This window comes from Coturnix japonica, chromosome 10 (assembly GCF_054131305.1).
Source record: "Coturnix japonica strain WE chromosome 10, WE-NBRP24, whole genome shotgun sequence".
Classification (NCBI taxonomy): domain Eukaryota; kingdom Metazoa; phylum Chordata; class Aves; order Galliformes; family Phasianidae; genus Coturnix; species Coturnix japonica.
This window is the reverse complement of record NC_140672.1, coordinates 28,825,541-28,848,981: the sequence shown is the minus strand read 5'-3', so window position 1 is coordinate 28,848,981 and position 23,441 is coordinate 28,825,541. Positions and strand designations below refer to the sequence as shown.

The window sequence follows — 23,441 nt, the reverse complement described above, 5'->3', positions numbered from 1 at the left end:
AGTTTTTTGTTTAAGATTAGTTATTACTGCAATTTTAGAAATATGTATTTCTTCAGCTCTGAGATACCTACGTGCTACAGCATGTATTCCTTGCTTGGCCAATAAACTGTCAAGCAATACTATCCTCATAATCTGCTAATGTTTCAGAGAACTGATTAGTGCTACAGCAGTGCTAATGAGGATTGAACTAGCTAGTTTAAGCTTCAGTGCAAGTATCAAGGGGAGAGCGGCTCAGAATCTTTTGAATTCCCAGGATTCCTGAGAGAGTGATATTTATTAGTAGTCCTGTTCATTCAGCAACTTGGAGCTGTGAGGCCACCCCCTCCAGGCCACTGGCAGTGTTTGTTGACCCTTTGGTTCCAGAGGAAAACATGCTTACTTGTTTCTTGACTTAAAATCTCCAAAGTTTATGGATAGGAGATAATGTTTACATGTGGCATGACCTGATTTGTAGATTTGTTTGGAAAGGAAAAATAAAAAGTACTGCAAACATTCATTTTCATGTTGTATTCAAACTAATGTACTGAGATTATGTAAATGGCAGTGTTGTCTGCAATTTGCTGCATGGTCTCAAATTTTGGAAAGTTTATTGCAAGCTTTTCATGCAAGAGGAAGGAGTCTGTATGTTTGATTTAGTTAAAGATCCAGTGTTGAAGTACTTGAGCATGAAGTCAGGGCCCGGTGTTGTAAAGCCCCGTAATTAACTTCTTCTTAATGTGATATTAATACTCAGAATTGCAAGTAGTGTTGCTGTTATAGTCACACAGTTGAAACTCTATCTGGATGAGGAAGAAGTTAAATTTGGCTTCTCTATTTTTGTGCTTAGATCTTGGCAATAGCTTGACTGTTGATAGAAAACAGATTTTGGCTTCTATGAGCTCGTCTATAGGAAAGCTAATCGTCTCCCTGTTTGTATTTAGAACCATCCACAAGTAGATCAGCATTGAACTGTTCAGCTGTATTAACGAGGCCCTCTCTTCATCGGGGCCATTTGAACTGTAACGTGTCAGATTCCACTGTGCCACCCTGTCAGCCCTCTACATCTTCTTCACTTGGCATTGGCAATCCTGGACTGTCTCTAGTAAAAGAAATAAAAGATTCTACCTCTCAGCACGATGATGATAACATCGCAACAACTAGTGGCTTCTCCTGTAGAGCATCTGAGAAAAGTAAATTTCATTTTTTTTTTAGGCTTTAGTGTAATTTTTACATCATGTGAAATACTTTGCATCCATTCATATTCCTCATCAACTTAGTAAATAAGTGAATGTCAACTTTGGAAGTGAGAATTGCATTTTATTTTTAGTGTTTTAGAAGTATTTGTTTCAGTCAACGTTTTAATGTAACTGTGTTCAGAAGTGCATTATGAGACCTTGGTATTACAAAAAAAATCTGTTCTGATTTACCCACTCTCAGCTAGTTGTATGTAAATATTGAACTGGGATGGTAGCAAGTGAAAGTGAATTGCTTTAGCTCAACAACTAGGTTTATTGCTTAGAAGGAAGAGCTACTGTCCAACAGACAGCTAGTGAGTAACTACAGGTGACAAATGGCAATGCAGGTTGTTTTCTTGTGTTTCACAAAGAGCAGATAAAGGAACTATTCTGACTGTGCAAGTTTTGAGCTGCTTTTCTGGCCTTTCTTGAAAGAAGGCTTCAGCTGTCAGTGCTGCCATGTTTTATGCTGAGTTCACTAAGGAATGATTTTTGTATTAAAGAGCTTAGGTCAGTGTGATCCTTAATAACGGGAGTTCTTTTTGTCCTCGAGGCTTTTATATCCAGTGTTTGTCTTTTTGGCAGATACCGCAGTTTCAAAAAATAATTCAGCACCACTGCTCTGGTCCGCAGAAGCTGAAAGATCTCATTCCCTCACCCAACATTCTGCGTCTAGTTCAAAGAAACCTGCATTCAATTTATCTGCTTTTGGAGCTCTCTCTCCTGTAAGTACTGCACAGTATTTGTTTTAATCATTTGAAATGCATACCCATTTTACTGACCAGTTACCATGCTATGTTTCTATAGACGCTTGGAAACACTTCTGTCTTTAAGACAAGCCAGCTTGGAGACTCTCCATTTTTCCCTGGAAAGACCACTTATGGTGGAAGGGCTGCAGCTGCAAGGCAGACAAAAGTGCAAGCTGCTCCTTATCAGGTAAGAGAAAAACAGTGTGGTAAGAAATTGTGGTTGAAATATTAAAGTAGCACTGTAGCTTTGAGAGGGGAGCCAAGAATGTGGCAACAGCTCCTATTCTTCCCTCTTTGCCTACAAGAGCAGAAGTTTAAATGGCAATTGTTATTCAAATTATTTTAATGGTTATTATGTAAGTATTTGTTGGAATGAAGGAGAATGACTGTTAAAGCTAGATGTTTGTAGTTGGGATTTCCTCTGTTAAGTCTTTAAAAATATTCCATTTGAGTGCTGTTGTATACCTCTAACTGTATCACATTAAAATAACGTCATGCAATTAGAACAATGACAGCACAACACTAAAAACTTGTGCTTATAGTAGCAAAAGCTGCAGTGGTCAGACCTGTCTGATATTTATCTGTAGAAATTACACAATCGTATCTATGCTCATGCTATGAATAAATTGTATGAGGCTGTTTGCTCTTTACTGTATCTAGAATTAGCATTACAGATCCTTTGTTCTAATACTGAGAGGAGCATGCAGGACTAAATGCCAATCTCGAGGTGAACAGTAGCATTCTTTTTTCTTTTAATGTTTCGCACTGTTCTTGAAGAGAGTTATTTGCCCATAAGAGTTCTTGGTGTTCTGAAATGAAGCTGTAAATGAATGCTGACAACTCTTAATAGCTAGAGTGCAAGTTTCTGATGTATGGGAAACCTTGAAAACTTGTTTTTTAAACTTACTGAAAGCTGTGAGCCCTCTATGATCAGTTATTTAAACTTTTTGCAGTGTAACTGTAGGTTATACTGAAAATAGGAACCAAAATATTAGGCTTTTAAAGGAGACAGTAGCTTACTTATTCCTGTATGCTGTGGATTACAGCAACATACTGAGGAGAGTCCAGAAGGCCACCAAGGTGATGAGGGGTTTGGAACACCTCTCTTGTGGGAAGAGGCTGAGAGAGCCGGGCCTGTTTAGGGAGATCTCATCAGTGTCTGTAAATCCTTGACGAGTGGATGCCAAAAGGGTGAAGCACTGGTCTCTTTTCAGTGTTGCCTAGTGCTGGGACAGGAGTCATTGGGCACAAACTGGAACACTGGAGGTTCCATGTAGATACCAGGAAGCACTTCTGTGCTGTGCAGGTGATGGAACATTGATACAGGCTATTCAGAGGCTGTCGAGTCTCTTCCTTGGAGGTCTCCCTAAGATGTCTGGATGCAGGCAAGAGAGAAGTAGAACTAAAAACTCCTGGTTGTGGTTATATACACTGATTTAAAGATGGTATTGTACCATCATGAAACTCCTGAGGTCTGTGTTGTTAGTGAAAGCGCTGTCTGGATCACAAGCCTTTGCTTCAGTTCAGTTTTCCTAATTACTGCTTCAGAGACACCGGCAGTCATAACATCTTCCATCTTTACTTTCTACACATATGGGCTTCTTGTTTTTGTTTTATCCCATGTGCAAGATGTATTGGAGACCCAGTTAAACTGCTATAACTCAGAATGTTTTTTCATTGTCTTGAGCTCCCAGCGAATGCATTTTTCTCTGTCATCGGAGAATATTGGTTATATTGTTCGTGTAGCCTGGGGCCATAAAATACACGTGTGTTTAACTCAAAATTGAACAGCATGACAATTACAATGTTGTTTTTTCAGACACCAGTAAGGCAAATGAAAGCTAAACAAGCAAACGTGCAATCCTATGGTGTGACGAGTTCCACAGCACGGCGCATCCTGCAGTCACTAGAGAAGATGTCAAGTCCTCTGGCAGTAAGCAGCACTCCTTTTAATATATTAGTAAAACTTAGTAGATGTGCCAGTAAAGAATGAAAGTCTTCCCTATGTTGAGCCCTGTTTAATTTATTGCATTATTTTTTCCACAGGATGCTAAAAGAATTCCAGATTTTGTGCAGGCTTCTCTGTTGATTCAAGCACAGAAAAAGAATACTTCTGTTTACTGTCACCATCCAGATAACGAGAAAGAAAACTGTTAATTTCTGTCCTTTATACAATCCCTTGATCGGTGTATAATTAAGTTTACAATCACTTCAGAGTTTCCAAACATCTGAGACTTCCTGCACCTTCTTTTTGCCGTGTGCTAAATTGCAAGATTATTGAAAATAAAGTACAGCTTGTTACCCAATTAACTGCAAGCAAATCTGGTGTGAATTCTCAGTCAAATTGTAGAACCACACCTGTGATAAGGCATTAAGAAAGATCTGCCAAATTTGCAACAGGGAGCTTGAAGTTGTCAGGCAGTAAACAAATGTTGCACACAGCTGTCACTGGGTAAAAGGAGATAGACTGTCTGTTCACAATACTAGGATTCATAATATTTGGCAGGAGAAGGGTGGCCTGTGATGAAAATAATTATTTGTGAAGGACATGGCTCTCCGTTTTCCTGCTGAAGTGAGCGTGTGGTTGACAGAGCTCTTGTACGCTCAGGCAAAACTTTTGCAGTGGGTAGCAGTGATGTATGTGGCATTTCACTTATTTCAAGGATCTGCACCAGACAGAATAGCTCTTGGTGTACTGAACAGCTAACTGGGCAATACTTTGAACAGGGAAGTTAAAGTACTTTAAATCTATTTAGTACAAATCTAAAATGTTAGATGACATATTAGTGAATGAGATTAATTTAATATTATTTGACAACATTTTTTACTTTTTGCTCTACTGTTTGTTTGGCTCTGTAGGAGGAAAATCTATGTAGTATGTAGCTCAGAAGGCCCTATCAGTTGCTTAATGCTTTGAATGATAAATCAATGGGTTAAGCTAGTAAAAACTATCACAGTGTAGGCAGAGGAAAAGAGGGGAGTACTGTAGGAACATGAGTTATTTTGGTTATGGTAGTGTGAATTGTTTTGTCTATGAAACTAAGTGCCAAAGTTTGAAATGAGATTTAGTCAAGCTTTGGCTACTTCTCTGTAGCTTCTGTGTAGCTTTCTGGACTTGATCTCTGGTTTTCTGGTGATTTCCCTCTGTGAGTTGAATGCATTTAGAGTTGAGTTCCAAGACTAATAGGATGTTTATAGTTCTGTAAATGTTTTCATCCATAAATACTGCAGTTAGTTTTGGTGCATGAAAGAATAAATTGATTATCGCTTCCCTTTCTAAGATGGAATCTCAGCATCCACCTGTTCAAAGAGCGGTGACACCAAAGGCAATCTCTCTGTCAGGAGTTCTGGCCCGTTATGTCAAGCCATCTCTGACTCCATCTGCTGATTCTAGCAAAATTCACCAGAGAGTAGATACAAAGCACAAAGTAAGTAAATTTTGCAGCCCTTACCTGCCTGGAATGTTTCTGACCAATTCCTATACCGAGATGTTCTTTCTTTGCAGAGTGTACTGCTAGTACATTTGGGATATGCATTAAAACTGTAGGAACTACTGAGAAATAGGTTGAGTTTTTCTGGATTTAATTACATTTTTGGAATGATTAAGTGGCTTGTGGTTGTTTCACAATGTAATGATGTACTGTAGGATCAGGTTGTTTTCAGTGAAAGAATATTAAAAGACAGAAGCGACATTTTCCTTTTGTATCCTCCTGTACACAAAGTTTTCTTTATGTTTTTCTTTCTGAAAAACCACCGCATTCCCAGTATTGGTCTGAGTGTAAAAATAGCCCGGTGTTAAATCTGTGGACCTTATAGGGTAGAGATGAAAGTGGACGGTCATTTCTGATTAATTACTGCTTTGAAACCTCTCAATCTCTGTATCATTTAGCCAGCATAATCTTTCTTTAGAAGAGTTCTAAAAAAGAGCATAGCTGCAACTGCTTGGGTTTTTTTGGGGAGGGAAGGTTGTACTGTTCTGTTTTGTTCTTTGATAAATGATATAACTGAAGCCCTTTTTAAGGGTCGGTAAACTAGCACTAGCTTTATTAACAACTTGATTTGGTTCCCTACCATGCAATACTATTATCGTTATGTTTTGTTTAATTATGTTCTTTGGTAGAGAGTTTGACAGATGTGGTTAACTGTTCTGTCAGTTCATCCTCGATGCAAAGAGAAGCAGCAGTACTTGTTTTAGCCCCCAGATGTAGCTGAGCTGTACCTAGAATACTGAATTAGGGAACGAGATTTATTAGCTAGAGGTGTATTTAGTGGTATAAATTAAAAAGCTAGCAAACAAAAATACAAAAAAACAATACGAGTCATTGTCTTTACTTTGCATATAGTATATATCTTCAGCTAAATCTTGAAATAATTTGCAGGAAATGAAAGAGAAGAGTTTGCCTGAAGAACAGCGTGTAGAACCATCTGAAAAGTATGACAGATCTATTAATTTAAGACTAACTTGTATGAAGAAAACTGTCTCCTTTGTCACTATGTTCTGCCTGTATGTCTCTTAGAAAACGCAGTAACAGTTCTCAGTAATGGGAACAAGAATTCTGTATTTTGAGAGCTGTAAAGTCTAAATCACATTTGAAGATCAATATAAGTTTGAAAAAAAAAATTTGTTTTTAAGATTGGAAGGAAGATAAACAAGAAGAAAATTAGATTATCAGTGATGTATCAGAAATGATTTCTTTCCCATGTCTATATCCTTAGTAGGATAGGAAGATTGGAAACAAGGTATGTCATTGTAGTGGAAATGCTAAGTCACAGCCTGAAGCAGTGATTGAGCACCTGATGGGGGAGGCAGGGCCAACCCAGGTGAGCTCAGGTACCTGCAGTGCACCTCAGTGACCAGAAGGAGTGTGGAGCCAGACCTTATTTAAGGGTTGGCAGTGGAGGTGAGGGTATCTTGCTGGAGATCCCTGCCTGCCTGAGGCCTTCCAAGGGCAAGCAGCTTTTTTACTTTGTTTCTACATCCATGGCTGCTGCATTTGGGATTATCTTCACTTTCTGTAGCCTAGAACTTAGCTACTCTGCTGTCATTGCTGTGTTTTCCATTGCACTGTAGCATTATAGTTACGATGCTGTATCTGCAGAAAGAGTATTTGCTATTGGAGGCCTTTTTTTCTTTAGGAAGTAAAGACAGTTTAGTTTTCACTTCAATGAAGTCTACAGTGTAAGAAATTTCACTTTGGCAGATATTCTGTAGTTTATCAGTTTACTTATTGGCAATGGAACCATTTATCCATCTTGATATTCTCTGGAGTAAGACCTATTAGTTTTAGTTCGGATGAGAACCCGGAGCTTTACAGAACCTTTTGAGGCCAAGTGCCAGCTTGTTCCTAAAACGAAGTTCTCAGGGAGTTAACAGTTGTAATTGTCCAGAGGAGATTGATCTGTGCTATACTGCTTACTTGGTTTAGGTAGGTAGGATGAGTTCTCCAGATGACGTCAATAGCTTTCCTTTCTGGACTAATAGTTTGTTCTGTAAAGCTTGACTGAAGGCACTTTGCCCTCTAAGGTTACCTTTTAGGGTGTGGATTTTTCTCTTCAAACAACAGTAACAGGGCTCTGTTCATCTGCCAAGCAATTCCAGTGTGGCCTGGGGCATTCTTTGGCTCATAATAAAAAACAAAACGAAACAACCAACAAAACAACACCTCAACGCTTTGATTTGGCATTTAAAAGTATGACTTCACAGCAGCTGCCTTGTCAGGGGTGTGAGAGGTTGGCTTTAAGGTTTTGGTCTTAATGAAAAGAGGCGTTCAGTTTGACTTGTGGTTTCATTCCAAACTGCTCTGAATCGTCTTTTGTTGAAATCCATTCTACTCCTCCATGTAGAGATTCAGAATACATACTGCATTTTATTTTGTACGCAATGTTTATTGCACTATTGCAATGTTGCAGTGTCTTACTTTTTGTCCATAGAGTAGATAAGCTGGCATACTGGTTAAACTATTTTCAATCTACCAAGGGCTATTTGTTCTTTAAACTTGCCTGGTTGTGGGATGGATTTACTTGAAGCCTGACAAATGTCTTTGCTCCTTGAAGCTGATACATGTTAAGAGAAAGAGGGATAACAGACTACTATATGCAGGCTATAGTTGTCTGTACAAATATCTATTTTGACATAAGACTTTTTTCAGAATTCTGATTGACTGACAGTTTGGTTTAGAGAAAAGCCTGAGCTTTATGGCCTTAGGGATCTGGCTTCCCCTCAACAGTTACAGTGCTAATCAAGCTGCTTTCAAGCGTCTGACAAGTTTAGACTGATTCTTTTCCTCAGTCTTCCAGAAACTGGACCTGGTGTCTTCCAATGTCAACTAATAGATTACTTTAACAACTGATGGGATAAGCATTGATAAAATGATTTATTTTTTTTTCCCAAGGATATTTCATTTTGTTGCCACAGTACTTCTGATGTTATTTCTTATTTCACTTCTGGTTTGGGGTACGTTTTCTTCTCTTAACCACTTGCATTGGGAAATCTTTCTGGTTTTGATCTAGGCTTCCATAATAAACAGAGAAATGCCTTTGTATGCATTACAAAAGGGATCTGTGTTCGTGTCTGAAAAGACTTCTGGAATGTTGGCATAGCCAAACACCTCTGCTGTTCCTGCTGATGGCCACATAAAAGCCTGAGCTGCTTCTCAAACTTCTTGCCATCTTAAAGGCTTGCTCTGCTGTTGGCGGTGTTTCCCTTATGTGCATATGTGCACTTTTTGTGTATTTTCATGAGTTGTTCTTTTTATATCCTTGCAGAGTTAATGTTTATCACAGAACTGGAGAACCAGTCCACGTCTGGGCTAATTAAAAGAAACATTAGAAATTATCAATATGAATCAGCTGTTCTATTTCAGGTCTTCTGGCTTAGTCATTATTTCCATATGGATGTTGCAACTTTATGTATGTCATTTTCCTTCCTGTTCTTTTTTAAAACTTGATTTTCTATATAGCAGTAATTGTATTTACCGGCATTTATGAACTTTTGAAGCAGCTAAACTGTTTCTTCTGATTCTGATGAAGAGGTTTCATTTCAAGGACTAATGATGGCTACAATAGCTCAAAAAGAAATTGACAATTTTTTCTTATTTTTCTTTCCTTTTTTTTTTTTTTTTTTAAACCCCACCCCCCCTGTAGGGGTGTTGGGCTTCGGAGACAAATTCAAAGCAGCGCCTGGAACATGGGATTGTGATACTTGTCTGGTCCAGAACAAACCTGAAGCTACCAAATGTGTAGCATGTGAGACACCAAAGCCTGGAATGGGAGTGATGCCTACTCTGGCATTGCCAGTGACTACAGAGAGCTCGATGACTGTGACATCCTTCTCTAGCAGCACTGACACCACTGTCAGTCTGGGCTTTGGAGACAAGTTTAAGAAGCCAAAAGGCTCTTGGGAATGTGCAACCTGCTTAGTATCAAATAAGGCAGAAGACAGCAAATGTGTAGCCTGTCAGTCTGAGAAACCAGGTATGGCCTTTTCTTCTTTTTTTAAGCTTGTGTTGTTTCCGTCTTATTCCATAACAAAAATCACAGACTAAAAATACCCAAACTGTGTGTATAAAACATGAGGGGCTTACCATTATCCTCCTGGTGCAGGGATCTGCATGGATATGTTGTCTGTGAAGGGGAAGAGCATTGCAAGTAAGATGAGGATAAAATCTGCTGGGTATACCATGAAAGAGAGGACCCCATCTTTATTGTTTCAAATACAAGGCATTTTCTTCTTCTACTGTTTTAAAAGTTGCCCTCAGTGATTTAAAACGGTTGGAGTGAAGATGTCACTGTGATGCTTTTGTGCCTTCTGGGTAACTGCTTCAATCCTCGTGCTTACAGAGCTAAAAGTTTTCTGCTGCAGCATCAAATGGCAACAATTCCCTTACAGGCGAGAAAAATCAGAAGGAAAGCAGTGTCTTTCAGGTCTCTTTTATGGAGGTTTCTGCTGCTCTTGATGACAGCGCAGCTTATGTGCTGAACAGAGCTGTGAGCCTGGGAGCTTTGAGTTCCTCTCTGGGCTTTTTTTGTTTCCTAACGGTATCGTTTTGAACATGTCTGACTTTGGAATTTGGAGATAAGCAAATCTGATGAATTTTCAGCTTCATGTCACTTTACTCTCATCATCAATTTATGTGTGCTAACATTGACGGTGGGTTACTTGTGCAAGCAGGAATTATTGTCATGATTTTAGTTGATAAGAATATCCACGAATTACATCTGAAATTGGCTGTTGCTGTATTATATGAGTTGCTGTTGTTGTTTTACTGTTGTGTTTGTCCGGTATGTAAACTAAAGAGCATTTGAGAGGTTCTGAAAAAAAAACCTTCACATTCACTTTGTAACTCAAGCAGAGTGTTTAGTTATTGCTTATCTCCCAGGGAGTTCAGTGCCTGTGACCAGCAGCAGCAGCACGTCTGCATTTGCTGCTCCTTCTGGAGATCTCCTGGATTTAGACAAATTCAAGAAGCCTGAAGGAAGCTGGGATTGTGAGGTCTGCTTGGTCCAAAACAAAGCAGAGGCCACCAAGTGTGTAGCCTGTGAGAGTGCGAAGCCAGGCACCAAAGCAGAGTTCAAAGGTAATACTTCATGATTGAAATGAGGATGCAGTTTGTTTTGCTTCAACTTCTTTTAAAGCTGAATTATTTTTTCCCTTAAAGCTATGGCAAATCTGGTCATTTTTTCCTGTAGGAATATTGTCTAGATAAGGTCACATGTGTACATTTCCACACGTTTTCCCAAGAATAAAAACATACACTTTTTAGTTTTTAATGACACGCATCATCTTCCATGATGTTCATTTGCAGTTTAGACAAGAAGTGTAATAATCATGTTATGTGCATTACATCCCATACCAGTACACATCTGAAAGCCAAGCTGCAGACAGAAAAATGCCACTGTGAAAAGGTTAATTTACAGAGATTTGTGAGGGAATTTTGTATTCTGTTTCGATTTTAGGTTGATTTTAGTTGTTTGATTGGGAAGTCTGGGAATGGAACCACAGCTAAGTAGCTAAAGCCTTCATGTGCCACAGATGTTGTGACATAGGTTATAAGCTAAACGTTATTTCTCACTTCTGCAGGTTTTGATGCTCCTGCTGTGTCCACAAATGCTCCATTGCCATCATTTACATTTGGTGTTCAGTCATCATCCTCTGATTCTCAAACATCGAGTGTCACAGGAAGTTTTAAATTTGGAGAACAAGGGGGCTTCAAGTTTGGCACTGCAGCTGAAACTGCATCTTCCAACTCTGCACCTGGGGGGTTCAAGTTTCCAAGCAGTTCAGGGTACTTTAAATTTGGAGTTTACTTTACTAGAAGGGTGGTTAGGTCCTGGAACAGGCTGCCCAGTGAGGTTGTGGATGCTCCGTCCTTGGAGGTGTTCAAGACCAGGTTGGACGGGGCCCTGGGCAACCTGATCTAGTAAATGTGTATGTTTGGTGGCCCTGCTAGGCAGGGGGGTTGGAACTACATGATCCTTGAGGTCCCTTCCAACCCGGGTAATTCTGTGATTCTGTGATTCTGTGGAGTTTCATCCTCGGACTCTAAACCAGAAGAGAGTAAAAATGAAAAGTAACAACTTTACCTTTGGCCTTCCATCTACAAGTAGTCCAGCTCCTTTAACATTTCAGTTTGGGACAGCAAGCATGGGACAGCAGGAAAAGAAAGAGCAACAACCCATACTGAGGGGTTTCAGTTTTGGTTCAAGTTCTACTTCCATAACTACCAGTGAGAATGAAACTGGAGTCGCTGGCTTCACTTTTGGAACTGTGGCAGAAAATGAAGTTGCATCAGCTTCTTTTGCATTTAAGAAATCAGATGAGAAAAAGGACGAAACTCCTGCAGCAAAGAGAGGCTTCTCTTTTGGTAACATGGAGTCGGCTCCTGCCTCGCAGTTTGTTTTGGGAAGGACAGAAGAGAAACAGGATTCTGTCAGTTCTGCTCCTCCGTTACTGTTTGGGAAGAAAGTTGAGAATGAAGAGTCAAAGGCACAACCTGTCTTTTCCGTTGGGCAGCCTGAACATACCAAAGAAGAAAGCACAGCAAAACCTATGTTCAACTTCAGCTTTGTTAAACCATCGGAGAAAGAAACTGAGCAGGCAAAGCCAACTTTTTCATTTGGGGCCCAAGCCAATACTTCAGGTAAGCAGAATATCTTTTGTCTTCAGTTGTCTAAGTCCCTCAGATGGTACCTCTGAAGTCATAAGTTACAGAATCTGTAGGAGTTGCTAGGTTCATGTACTGGAGCTTTAGAAAAAGCTTAATTACTCTGTGCAGTGTGATTTGTGTTCCAGTTGTTGACGTATAGACAATTAGTAGAATTCCTGTTTTGATTTCAGTGAGTTTTAAGACTAGGTTTAGACAAAAAATATATACATATTGTCACACATTAAGGAACCTGTATTGCATCCCACATGAGCATGGATGGTTTGTATGGTTTCTGTGCTAGCAGCATAGTTGGTGGTACAGTCTTTAGCGTGGTGACAGAGGCCTCATGCGATGGTTTTCATAGTGAAAGGGGATGTGAGGAGGTGTCTCATTCATGTGTTCTTGCAGCTGTGCTGCTGCAATTTACTGCCATGAAGGTGTGGAAATTGCTTAATAGGTACTACATAGTTTTGTGCATCTTTAACCTTCTGAAAGAGCGGGCTGAAAGATTTTAGTAACAATTGCCATGTGGAAGAATTCTGATTCTGATTTCATGACTTATCAGCCATGGTTTGCAGAACAGCTTTCATTACTCACTTCTACTAACTTTGGAAGTTATAAGGGAAGGAACAGAGAGAATAAAAGCAGCGCATGGGGTTATGGTTCTTATGATTGAGTTGAAGTTCTGGAGTTTGATTTAACCATGGAAATTTGATGAAACACCTTGTGTAAAAATGAGATTTTAACGAGCCTTCTTCAGCACAGTAGAGAGTCCGTTAAAAGTGGCATAGATGAAAAGGGTCCGTAACTTCTGGAAAAAACAGCAGTTTTTTCTTGGGAAATCAAGAACAGGGTCAGGTGTAATAATGAGAGAGCAGAAGCTTAGGGAAAGCTGAAGAACTGCATACTTTAAAAGAGAACTTTAAATGTAAAATTGCACTCAGTACTTTGTGACAGTTCTGTAACAGGGGGCTGTTCTCCGTGGCTCCCAAAAGCAGGTCTTGAAAGTACTGAAGTACAGTGAGCTTAAGCCAAAAGAGTGAGGCTGCAGGATGATGGGCTTAGCCAGCTTTAGGGCTGTAGGCACAGGGCTGTAATTTCAGGAGAGGCTACAAAAGCAGCTGTACCACTGTGGGTTTTTTTTTTTTTTCTGTGTTATTTAGCAAACTACAGAAGTGTTGCAGGTAATGCATGTTGTTCTTCTCAGAGCATCTGAAGAATAGTTTTGTTTGAGGAGCTGAGATGTACTGGTTCATTCTGGTTCCAGTTGTTATAGCCAGTGCTTGGTGTCCGTAACTACTAAAGCCTAGAACTGTGGTGGTGTCATCATTCTTCACAATTCTCCCATTCCTTTAATTGCACATGGCAGCGACCAGTGTATTAAACCTGGATTTTATGTAATCCACAGTAGCTGGATAATAGTTGAGACATCGTCCAGCATTTCTCCTTGTACAGTGGCTGGAACAGGGTCTCTCTGTTGCGCTTGGTTTGCCGTTTTGCAGCGTTTTATGTTCTGTTCTCCCTCTCAGATCAAGGAGAAGCAAAGCCATCCTTCAGCTTCTTGAGCTCTAGTTCCTCCAGCGCAGCCGTACCTGCCACTTCAGCCAACAGCAGCAGCCTGTTTGGCAGCGTCACTTCTTCCTCCAACCCTGCACCAGTTCCCACTCCCTTTGTGTTTGGGCAAGCCAGCAACACTGTGAGCAGCACCGCTTTTGGCAATTCTGCAGAATCTACAGCATCTCAGTCATTTGGCTTCTCTCAAGAAAACAAACCCACCACCACATCTTCCACCACTGGTGCAGCAGTTAATCCATTTGTCTTCGGTTCAGGAGCCAACAGTAGCAATGCAGCAAGTTCTGGCTTTACCTTTGGAGCCACGGCCACATCGAGTTCAACAGGTACATTTAAGCAGGTGCTTTTGTTTTTGCTCTTAGATCACAAAAGTGGAGCAGGGAAAGAGTGTTTCCTGGAGAATAGATAGGGAAAATGCGTGGAAATTGAGAAAAGTAGTGAATATTTACATCCAACAATATATAAACAGTGCTAATGCTTGGGGCTCAGGTCAAGTTTTGAGGCAGTCTGGGAAATACAGTTTAGGGATCAACTGGCTGTGGTGATATTTTGTGCATTGGATAATCCTTTACTGACTTTCATTTGCATAGGAACTTGTCATTGTGAGAATGAATTTCCCTCTTCTCAGTATCAATCCAGTGCTGAAGGTTAAAAGTTAGTTATAACTTGAATTTTTCTCTCCCATACCTAAAACTCTTCGAGCGTTGTAAATAACATCAAGATTTGTACTATCCACCCTTCACAAGTGTATATTACAAACACAGTATTGATATATGCAGCTGCTGCTTTGTAAAGCATGACTTCTAATGAGCACGATAGCCAGTCCTTCATTTTCTTGGTCTTCATAATCTTCAAATCTTCATTAAAGTACTGGAATGTGGGGATACAAGAAAAGCTGTTCAGAGCAGCAGCTGTGGAGCAAGATAAACAGCATGGGAACCAAGGACACCTCTGCAAGAAGAAGAAGAGTCTCACAGCTCTGATTGGATATGTGCCTGCATGGACAGTTGAAAAGTGTTTTGTAGAATGCTTTGTTGACATATAAGGTGTTTGGGAAAGTTGTAAGGGCGGATGGGAAAGCTAGAAAATAACAACTTGTGAAGGTATATAAGGGATGTGAGAACTTGTAATAAACGATTTGGATCGTTCACATCTGAGTCCGTGTCGAGTCGCTGCACTGGAATGCTTTTTAGTCCGTCTTAACTTCTGTTTTTTTTTCCTGGAAAAACAATCAGCCATTCCAAGTTACATTGCAGCAGTTGGTATTTTTGTGTTGCGTGACGTCTGCTTAAATTGCATTTAGATTAATAGCGCTATTTAGAAGGTCTCTTTTTGCTCAGCAGAAGTGTGTATGTTTGAAGTCACAGCTCAGTCCTGTATTTTTTTCTCATTATTTCTGCTGGCCATGCAGAACCAAAGCAGCTAATTGAATGAGCTTGTTTGCTATTATATGGAGAGACAGAATTATTCTGGTAGCTCAGTTAGGTCCCTGCAAGCCTGATGTGGTCTCCAGAAATTGATAATTGTAAACATTTGGATGAGGAAGGGGTGCAGTTGCTTATGAGAGGAAAGATTGGCGTTCTCCTCATTCTAATAGATCAGGAGCTGTGTTTTGAACGCTTAAAATAATACAAATAAGTGAGTGAGTGTTCTTTACCCGTGGTATAAATAAGTCTTAGTAATACAAATCAGCTTGTGCTATTTGTGGGAGCCTGCTTCTAGAGCATGAATGGCTAACAGTAATTTGAGTCTAGACAACCCGTGTTTGAGGTGTGCATTGTCTGACTCCTTTAAGTATGCTGTTTTTCATGTAACTTACAAGAAAAGGTAGGATTCCTATCATGAATGAGGTGCTGTTTGTTGTTTTACCTACTTGGCTGCAAACATAAAGCTCTGTAACAAACAAAACAACTCAGCACATACTGAAATTTCTCTTCTTTTCCTTTAGGGTCGTCCTCTACATTTGTCTTTGGGTCTGGGTCTTCAGCGCCTGCTGCTGGACCAGCATTTGGTGCCAGTCAGCTACCAGCATTTGGCCAGAGCCAGGGCCCTGGCCAGCCAAATGCTCCCAGCTTTGGATCTTTGTCGACATCACTGTTTTCATCTGGCTCTCAGCCTGCGCCTCCTGCCTTCGGCTCTGTGACAAGCAGTACTGTGTTTGGACAGCAATCGAGCCAACAGCCAGGTTTTGGCTCCGGCGCCTCCAATGCTGGTGAGTGTTGACCATCCTTTTCGTTTCAGGTCTCAAAGAGAGCTTGGTTAGTCAGTGAGTTGGTTTCCATGAAGTGCAGCTGAAGTTTAGTGAATGAAATTACTTCTGCCTTTTGTACATACTCTACTGTAAGAATTGCCCTCCATAGAGGGAGTAGACACAGGGTTAAGTATTTTGCATCTGATTCCTTACTGCCGGAGAGGTACACTACCTTCACCAATAGGTTGTACATTGTTGTATATTGTGGTGCATGCAGCCATAGACTAATGGCAGTACAGGTAGCAGCAGACAGTTCCTTAGCAATTTTCCAGCAGTCTAAAAATCTCTTTATGATGCTCTACTGAAACAAATGATGTTGTCTAGGTGTTGTTCCTGTTGTAACTTAGCATTTCTGGTAAACCTCCCTCCCACCCCAAGCTGTGCCGCCTTGAGCAAGGTCTAAGCAATGTATGTTAGAGGTGGTGGGAGGAAGGAGGGGAGGACTTTCCTGCAAAGAACAAATTCAAATTTCAACTTTCTTATTCCCTTCTCCTTCTACCCCGTCTTTCTCAGGTCCCGTATTCCAGTTTGGGAGTAGTACTTCTAATTTCAACTTCACGAGTAACCCAGAAGTATTTACTTTTGGTGCAAATCCTCCTGCACCGGCAGCATCGGTATAACCTTCTGGCTCTTCAGGATTTTCATTCAGCCAGCCTGCAACATTTACAGTGGGGTAAGAGACCAAATCAGATTTTCACTTGAGCTTTTGGTACTATCTGTGGAGCGCAGGCAGCCTCTACTGATGTTAAATTGTGAGGTGCTCAGATGTACTTCAGAATTTATGTCTAAGGACAGCATCTCTCCTCGCTCTGTTAGTGTGACTGGCTAAGTAGGCAACGATGGCTTTATAGCAGCACAGCTCTCAGAAATATCATGCAGCCATGAGAAGTGTTCTTGAAAAATAAGATCTGAATTGAGCTGTTACGCTGCTGCTTACCTGCTGAATGAGAGAGATTTCATTGCTTTTGGTTTCTGGAACTCTCTTCCCATTCATCATACGTTGTCTGTTGCCAGCTGCTGAGCAGTGAGCAGCCAGATGATAAAACAGTTGTTCTGGAATATCTGCTCAGTGCTGCTACTGAACTGTCAGCTAACAGTAGGGAACGTCAGCTGGGTTTAGACCGTCGTGAGACAGGTTAGTTTTACCCTACTGATGATGTGTCGTTGCACTAACTCTGCGTGGTCCTAACTCTGTGCTACCGGTTTCTATTCATAGGACTAATGGAAAAAATATTTTCTCTGCCTCTGGATCTTCAGTTCCCGGTCGGAAGATAAAGACTGCAATTAGACGTAAAAAGTAATCGGCAGATTGGTAAAGCAACTTTCAAAGCAGCTGCTGCCCTGCATTGTTCAGTTGTTGGGATCGTACCTTGTGCTGGGTTAGCTGAAGTCAGATCTGCCTAAAGAAATATAAAACTTTGCTGCCCTTTCCTTCTCACTCTGGTGTAGTTCAATTTGTAACAAGTAGAGTTGGCAACAGCGCCGTTCTCAAGTGAAACTATTTTAGAATCCAGCAAGTTACTTCTTTCACTGACTTGGCATGGTTCGGCTATAGAGATGAATATAGCCCGCACAGTGAATGGCTTGTACAATACCTCTTCATCTGCACCACTATGTGCGCTCATCCTGTGCAGCAGGAGGAGAACAGATGGGAGCTGGAGGTGCTGCAGGCCCAGCTGGAGGGCGAGCGGCTCCACTGCCAGGAGCTGCAGCGCCGCTGGGCTGCCGAGAGATGTGAACTGCAGAAGGCGGCAGAGCGGGAGCGGCAGCTGCTGACCGACCAACTGCGCTGTGCCTGGGAGAAGCAGCAGGCCCAGGAAGAGCAGCAGCTGAAGGAGTGGGTGCAGCGGCAGCGGGCGACGGGGACCCGGCAGCTGCTGCTCTGGAAGGAGGCCGAGCTGCGCGCGACAAAGGAGCTGCTGCAGCGTGATTGCGATGCAGCCCTGTGCCAGGCTCGGGAGCTGCAGCAGCAGCTGGCCAAGGTGCTGAGGAACCCCCCCAGCAGCGAGGCGGCCCATGCCCAGCTGCAGGACGTCCTCAGCAAGCTGCGCTGGGAGACGGATGGTGAGCAGCCCGCCTGCATCCGCCACCTCCAGCGTCAGCTGGAGCTGGAGAGGAGGCTCTTCACCTATTACATCGTGGGGAGCTGGGCAGATGTGCTCTGTAACGCAATGTCCTGCTCCCAAGAAAAAGAGGGAGCTCTGCACTGCCAACGTGCAGAGCAGGGCTCCAGTCGACTTGCCATGAAGGACGCTCACGTCCAGGTACGATGACACACTGAGAGAGTGGGGATTGTTCAGCCTGGGGAGGGGAGGCTCTGGAGAAACCACAGAGCGGCCCTCCAGTGCCTGAAGGAGAACTGGGGAAAGCTGGAGATGTACTGGTTGTAAGGGAGGGTAGTGATACAACAAAGGACAATGCCCTGAAAGTAGAAGAGGGGAGATCTGGATGAGATATAAGAAGACAGGACACCATGAGGCGGCAGAGGCGCTGGCACAGGCTGCCCAGAGAGGCTGTGGTTGCCACACGCCTGGCAGTGCCCCAGGCCAGGCTGGACGCACCTTTGGGCAACGTGACCTAGTGGAAGTTGTCCCTGCCCTTGGCATGGGCTTGGAACGGGACAGTCTTGAAGGCCCCTTCCAACACAAACCATTCTGTTATTCTATGATTTTCTGGTTCTAGGTGCCAGAGACAGCCAAGGAAGACCTGGGGCTCCCGGACAGCCGGCCCTCTCCCCGCCGGGACCCGGCACAGCCCCCCACCTGCCCTGCGCAGCGGGAGGAGAAGAGGCAGGAGCTGAAGGCACTGCAGGCCCAGCTGGAGGGCGAGCGGCTCTGCTCCCAGGAGCTGCAGCGCTGCTGCGCTGCTGAGAGACGTGAGCGGCAGGAGGCGGCAGAGCGGGAGCGGCAGCTGCTGGCCGACAAACTGCGCTCCAAGTGGGAGCGGGTGCGGGTGTCAAAGCTGCAGCGCCTGCGGGAGCAGAGCCTGGGGCAGTGGCAAGCAGAGATCTGCCAACTGCTGCAGGAGAAGGAGGCCCAGCTGCACCAGATGCAGGAGCTGCTGCAGAAGCGGCGCAACGACACCATCCGCCAGGCATGGCATCTGCAGCGGCAGCTGGCGGAGGCGCTGCTGAGGTGCGACAGCAGCAGAGCGGACCGCAGAATGCAGAAGGAAGTCCAGCGGCAGCTCTGCTGGAAGTCCCGTGCAGAGCAGGCCGTGGAGAGCAAGCGCCTCCAGTGTGAGCTGCAGGAGCAGAGAAGACGCTTCCTGCAGTACATCCTGGAGCACGTGGAGGGGCAGCCACGCGTCTTCTTCAACAGGGCCAGGGCCTGCCATCGGGCTGTAGCAGAGGTGGGTGTTCAGGCTACAGAACAACAAGAGGCCTGCCCACCTGAGTGCAGGGAGCAGCAGGAGCAGAACACCCATCTCCTGAGTAAGCTGAAGGAGCTGCAGAGACGGTGCAGCCTCCTTGAAGAGAGGAGCAGAAGCTCTCAGCAGATATGGGAGGAGGTGGAGTGGCTCAAGGACAAGATGCGTACGCTCTGCCTCTGTACCCAGCAGCTGCTGGAAATACTCCGGCAGCTCAAGGAGGCCTCTTCTGCATCCAAAGAGGCCACAGAGAAGGCAGAGGGCGTCAACCAGCTGCAGGGACAGCATGTGGAAAAGGAGGCTGCAGAGCAACAAGAGGCCTGCCCACCTGAGCACAGAGAGCAGCAGGAGCAGAACACCCATCTGCTGAGTAAGCTGAAGGAGCTGCATAGACAGTGCAGCCTCCTTGGAGAGAAGTGCTGCCTGCTGAGGAGCAGAAGCTCTCAGCAGATGTGGGAGGAGGTGGAGCGGCTCAAGGACAAGACGCGTACGCTCTGCCTCCGTACCCAGCAGCTGTTGGAAAGAGTCCGGCAGCTCAAGGAGGCCTCTTCTGCATCCAAAGAGGCCACAGAGAAGGCAGAGAAGGTCAACCAGCTGCAGGGACAGCATGTGGAAAAGGAGAATGAGACGGCCAAGGAAGACCCGGGGTTCCCAGGCAGCACCAGCAGCAAGCTGCTGGAGCAGTGCAGCTACCTCCAACAAGCCCTGAGGAACCTGGAGAGGCACTGCCAGGCCCTGAAGGCCCAGAACCACCTGCTGAGAGAGGGACGCTCTCCAGAAGCGTGCCAGAAGCTGCAGAGTCTCCAGCAGGCTGACATCAAGCTTGGAGCGCTCAGCAAGCGTCTGGAGGAAAAATGCACACAGCTCCAGGAGATGGGGAAGAAGCTGAGGCCGCACAGAAATCCCAAAGAGGAATGCCCCAATCCCCAGGAAAAGCCAGGGGAGTCAAAAGTGTGGCCAGTGGCAGTCTGCATCTACATTTTCGCAGACCATCACCTCCAAAATGAAGATTCTTAGCTCGTCACAGCTACAAAATCCTTATGAGGGCCCTAATGAGGACCCAGAAAACGAGCTTCCACTGACAGCTGGACAATACGTTTACATCTGTGGAGACATGGATGAGGATGGCTGGTTTCTGGGAGAGCTGACGGACGGCACAAGAGGACTGGTCCCTTCCAATCTGGTGGAAGAAGTTTCAGACGATGACCTGGATATCACCGTGCCTCCAGGGCTTCGTGATCTCCTGCTGGATACCGATGATGAAGAGAGACCAGGAAGCAGGAGCAGGGGCAGAAAGTGATGGTCACCATCCAGAAATCTGTGTCCGTGTGTTGGCTCAGCCTGGGGGACACCAAGATTCCTCTCCATAAGACAGCAACATCCCATCAAGATTCCACCTTTCTGGATGAAGGCTACCTCATGCTCCACTTGATGTTCAAGTGGAGTGTGGTCCATCAGCAGGAAGGCCTTAAAAATTCATCCCTTGTAAGACTGAGAATTTATTACATTGGACTGGACTAAAACAACAAAAAACACCAAAAACACCAAAACAACTTTAAAAAATTTATATATTATATGTTATTTATATATTATCTATATTATAATATATGATATTATAATATATATATTGTAATATATATAATATACATTATATACATAATATATATAATATAATAAATACAATGATAAATAATATTATATTATATATATTATAATATTAAAAAAATACTAATAAAAATAACCAAACCCAAAAAGTGTGTCCAGTCTTCTTGTTTTTAGACAGTCTGCTTTTGTAAAGGTACAAGGAAAGGTAGAGGCTGAGGAAAGCCTCCAAAGTCTTTCTCAAGCGCTCTACCTACAAGTATTAGAATGAAGAGAGAAAGGAATCATCACTGCTTGCCTCTGTTCTTTGGGACACCTTAAGCACCTTGGAAGGCCGCACTTCCTGAGCCCTACAGACAGTCTGTCCCAAAGCAGCTGTTTGATCATTTCCACTGGGTGACAATGCATAGCGCTTGCATCGTCTGCGGGCATGGACTCAGATGCAAATCCACATCCTTAACTGTAGGTCCGTACATCCTTTATATACATGCTCCAGCTCCCCCTTGAAATTTTCTTTCTGTCCCTACATGTCAGCATAGCACTTAGCAAGTCTCCTTCACGTCTAGACACCAACTGCCCATACAAGTGTGTGTGATAATGCACGCGGCTGCCGCCAGCACTCTGTGTAAAGAGAAACTGTCAGAGAGCTGCACATCAGGGAGGGGTTTCTTGGTCTCAGCCTCTGCTTGCTTTTCTGGCTGGCTGTGAGGGACGCTCACGACCAGGTGAGATGGCACACAGAGGGCGTGGATCTCTGGGAGACAGGAGAGTTACATTCCTTGGAGCCAGATGTGCGTTCTTCATTCTCGAGTGTTGAAATCTCTTCTGGTGACAAAGCTGGTGAGACTCAGACAGAGGGATGCCGGTGGATGAGAAGGCCAAAAAGACAGCAAGAGCTGGAACAGTACCTGTGGGAGATGCTGATGAGCATGGACTTGATCAGCCTGGTTCTCCAAGGAAGGTTTTGGAGAAGGCAAGGGGCAAGAGATGGGAGCGCAGGGAGACAGCGAGATGCTCTCAGCCAGCATTTGTGTTCTGGGGACAGAAAAGCCACTGGCACTGGAGTTTCTTGCTTGCTTGCAGGAGACTCGAGCTTTGTGGATGTGGCCGTGTATTTCAGCAGGGAGGAGCAGGCGCAGTGAGTGCTCTGCCGAGATGTCATGCCGTAGACATATGATTCTATGGCCCTGCTGGCAGAGGGCTTTGCTGCCTTTCCTCCTCATGAAGGCATCTTGGGCACTGCAGAGTGAGCCTGCACAAGCAGCAAAATAAGTGCAGTGCATTTCCTTCCTGATGAATGCAACAGCAACTACAAAAGAAACACGAATGAGTGTGGGTATCAGAAGAGATTAATGTGCTCTGGACTCTGAGGAAAGACCCACAGTCACCGCTGGCAAGCAGGTGTCAGTCAGCCTTTCAATGAGGTCAGGGAGGGATGAAACAAGGCTCCAAGTATTTGTTGCACAGTTGAGTTGCTTCCTGCAGTGCTTCACAGCACAACGTGTTTTTATAAAGATGAATGCCTGGGAAACGGAAAGACTACTTTCATACATCTTGTCTGTGTTAGTTGACTGCAGTTCCAACCAGCTGGACATACAGGGTCTGGCAAATGACACCTGGAAGGAGGTACAGGCAAGAGGCCCATCACCCTGCAACCTCCAGGTGAGGGAGAGCAGCCAAGGATTCCTTTGGGACCTGCAGGTTCACTGTGTGCAGCATTACATGCAGGAGCATCTGAGTATAGAGATGATGGCAGAGGTACAGAGCTAAGCATCACAGAGAGGGAGAGTTGCTCATTGTTGGAAGTAACCGCGGGAGACGAGTCTCATGCTATCATGCTCAACAGGTCTCGTTTATTAGGTGTAACAGCATCTCATTTATACAGTCAGTAATAAGCTCATGCATATTGCAAAAGTAAAGCTCAGGATTGGTGGGTTACATATTACTTCATCTGACCTTTGTGGTTAGCCTTATAGTTACTTTTTCTATGTCTATACATTGCTACACATCTTGTTTTTCCCTTAGGCTGTCCTTGCCTCTAGATACATATTCTGTCTTTAGATACATATCCTGTCTTTCACATCCTGATTTCTCCTCAGCTGCTGCCTTCAGTCACGTACCTTCTCTTACAATTTAACTAACGGAGTTTCATCATGTCCTTTCTCACAAAGCCATTCTGCATAAACACTCTCCACAGCTCATCTTGTTTCCCATGGTGAGACAGGAACTAGGAGCCACGAGGAAAATGTGGCCGCATTCTGCTTTCCTCTTCTGTCCCACACCAGCCCCGTCAGAGGGGAGGAACAGCCACGCTTCCACTGAGACGCTCCTCTTCATGCACAAATGAGTGTGCACGGAGCTGTGGACAGTGCTGGGGCTGCACACACGTGGGTGTGCACAGGTGTGTCCATGCACTGCAGAGATTTGTGCACGCATGTGGGAGGGTGTGCAAGGACGAGGTGGTACGTGTGTGTGTGTGTGTGTGCAGGGATGGGGTGGAACGTGTGTGTGTGTGCAGGGATGGGGTGGTACATGTGTG

The 23,441-nt window shown here is 43.8% G+C and overlaps 1 protein-coding gene and 1 pseudogene across 2 annotated transcripts in view; both read left to right on the top strand.

Annotated features, from left to right (window-relative positions):
- Positions 1–17,362, top strand: part of LOC146759598 (nuclear pore complex protein Nup153-like) — a 29,481-nt pseudogene extending 12,119 nt beyond the window's left edge. Inside the window, exons 3-17 of the transcript XR_014932500.1 lie at positions 921–1,169; positions 1,800–1,939; positions 2,022–2,150; positions 3,783–3,896; positions 4,010–4,117; positions 5,358–5,391; positions 8,729–8,872; positions 9,107–9,436; positions 10,342–10,539; positions 11,043–11,259; positions 11,485–12,102; positions 13,638–14,006; positions 15,629–15,892; positions 16,445–16,604; positions 17,148–17,362. The product of XR_014932500.1 is annotated as a nuclear pore complex protein Nup153-like (transcript). The remainder of the gene's footprint in view (positions 1–920; positions 1,170–1,799; positions 1,940–2,021; positions 2,151–3,782; positions 3,897–4,009; positions 4,118–5,357; positions 5,392–8,728; positions 8,873–9,106; positions 9,437–10,341; positions 10,540–11,042; positions 11,260–11,484; positions 12,103–13,637; positions 14,007–15,628; positions 15,893–16,444; positions 16,605–17,147) is intronic.
- Positions 17,363–17,438: 76 nt separating this feature from the next.
- LOC146759597 (uncharacterized) lies at positions 17,439–20,317 on the top strand. The gene is made up of 3 exons (XM_085510791.1): positions 17,439–18,195; positions 18,614–19,219; positions 19,985–20,317. The coding sequence occupies exons 1-3, from the start codon at positions 17,545–17,547 to the stop codon at positions 20,315–20,317; spliced, it is 1,590 nt and encodes a 529-aa protein (XP_085366917.1). The 5' UTR covers positions 17,439–17,544.
- Positions 20,318–23,441: the final 3,124 nt, after the last annotated feature.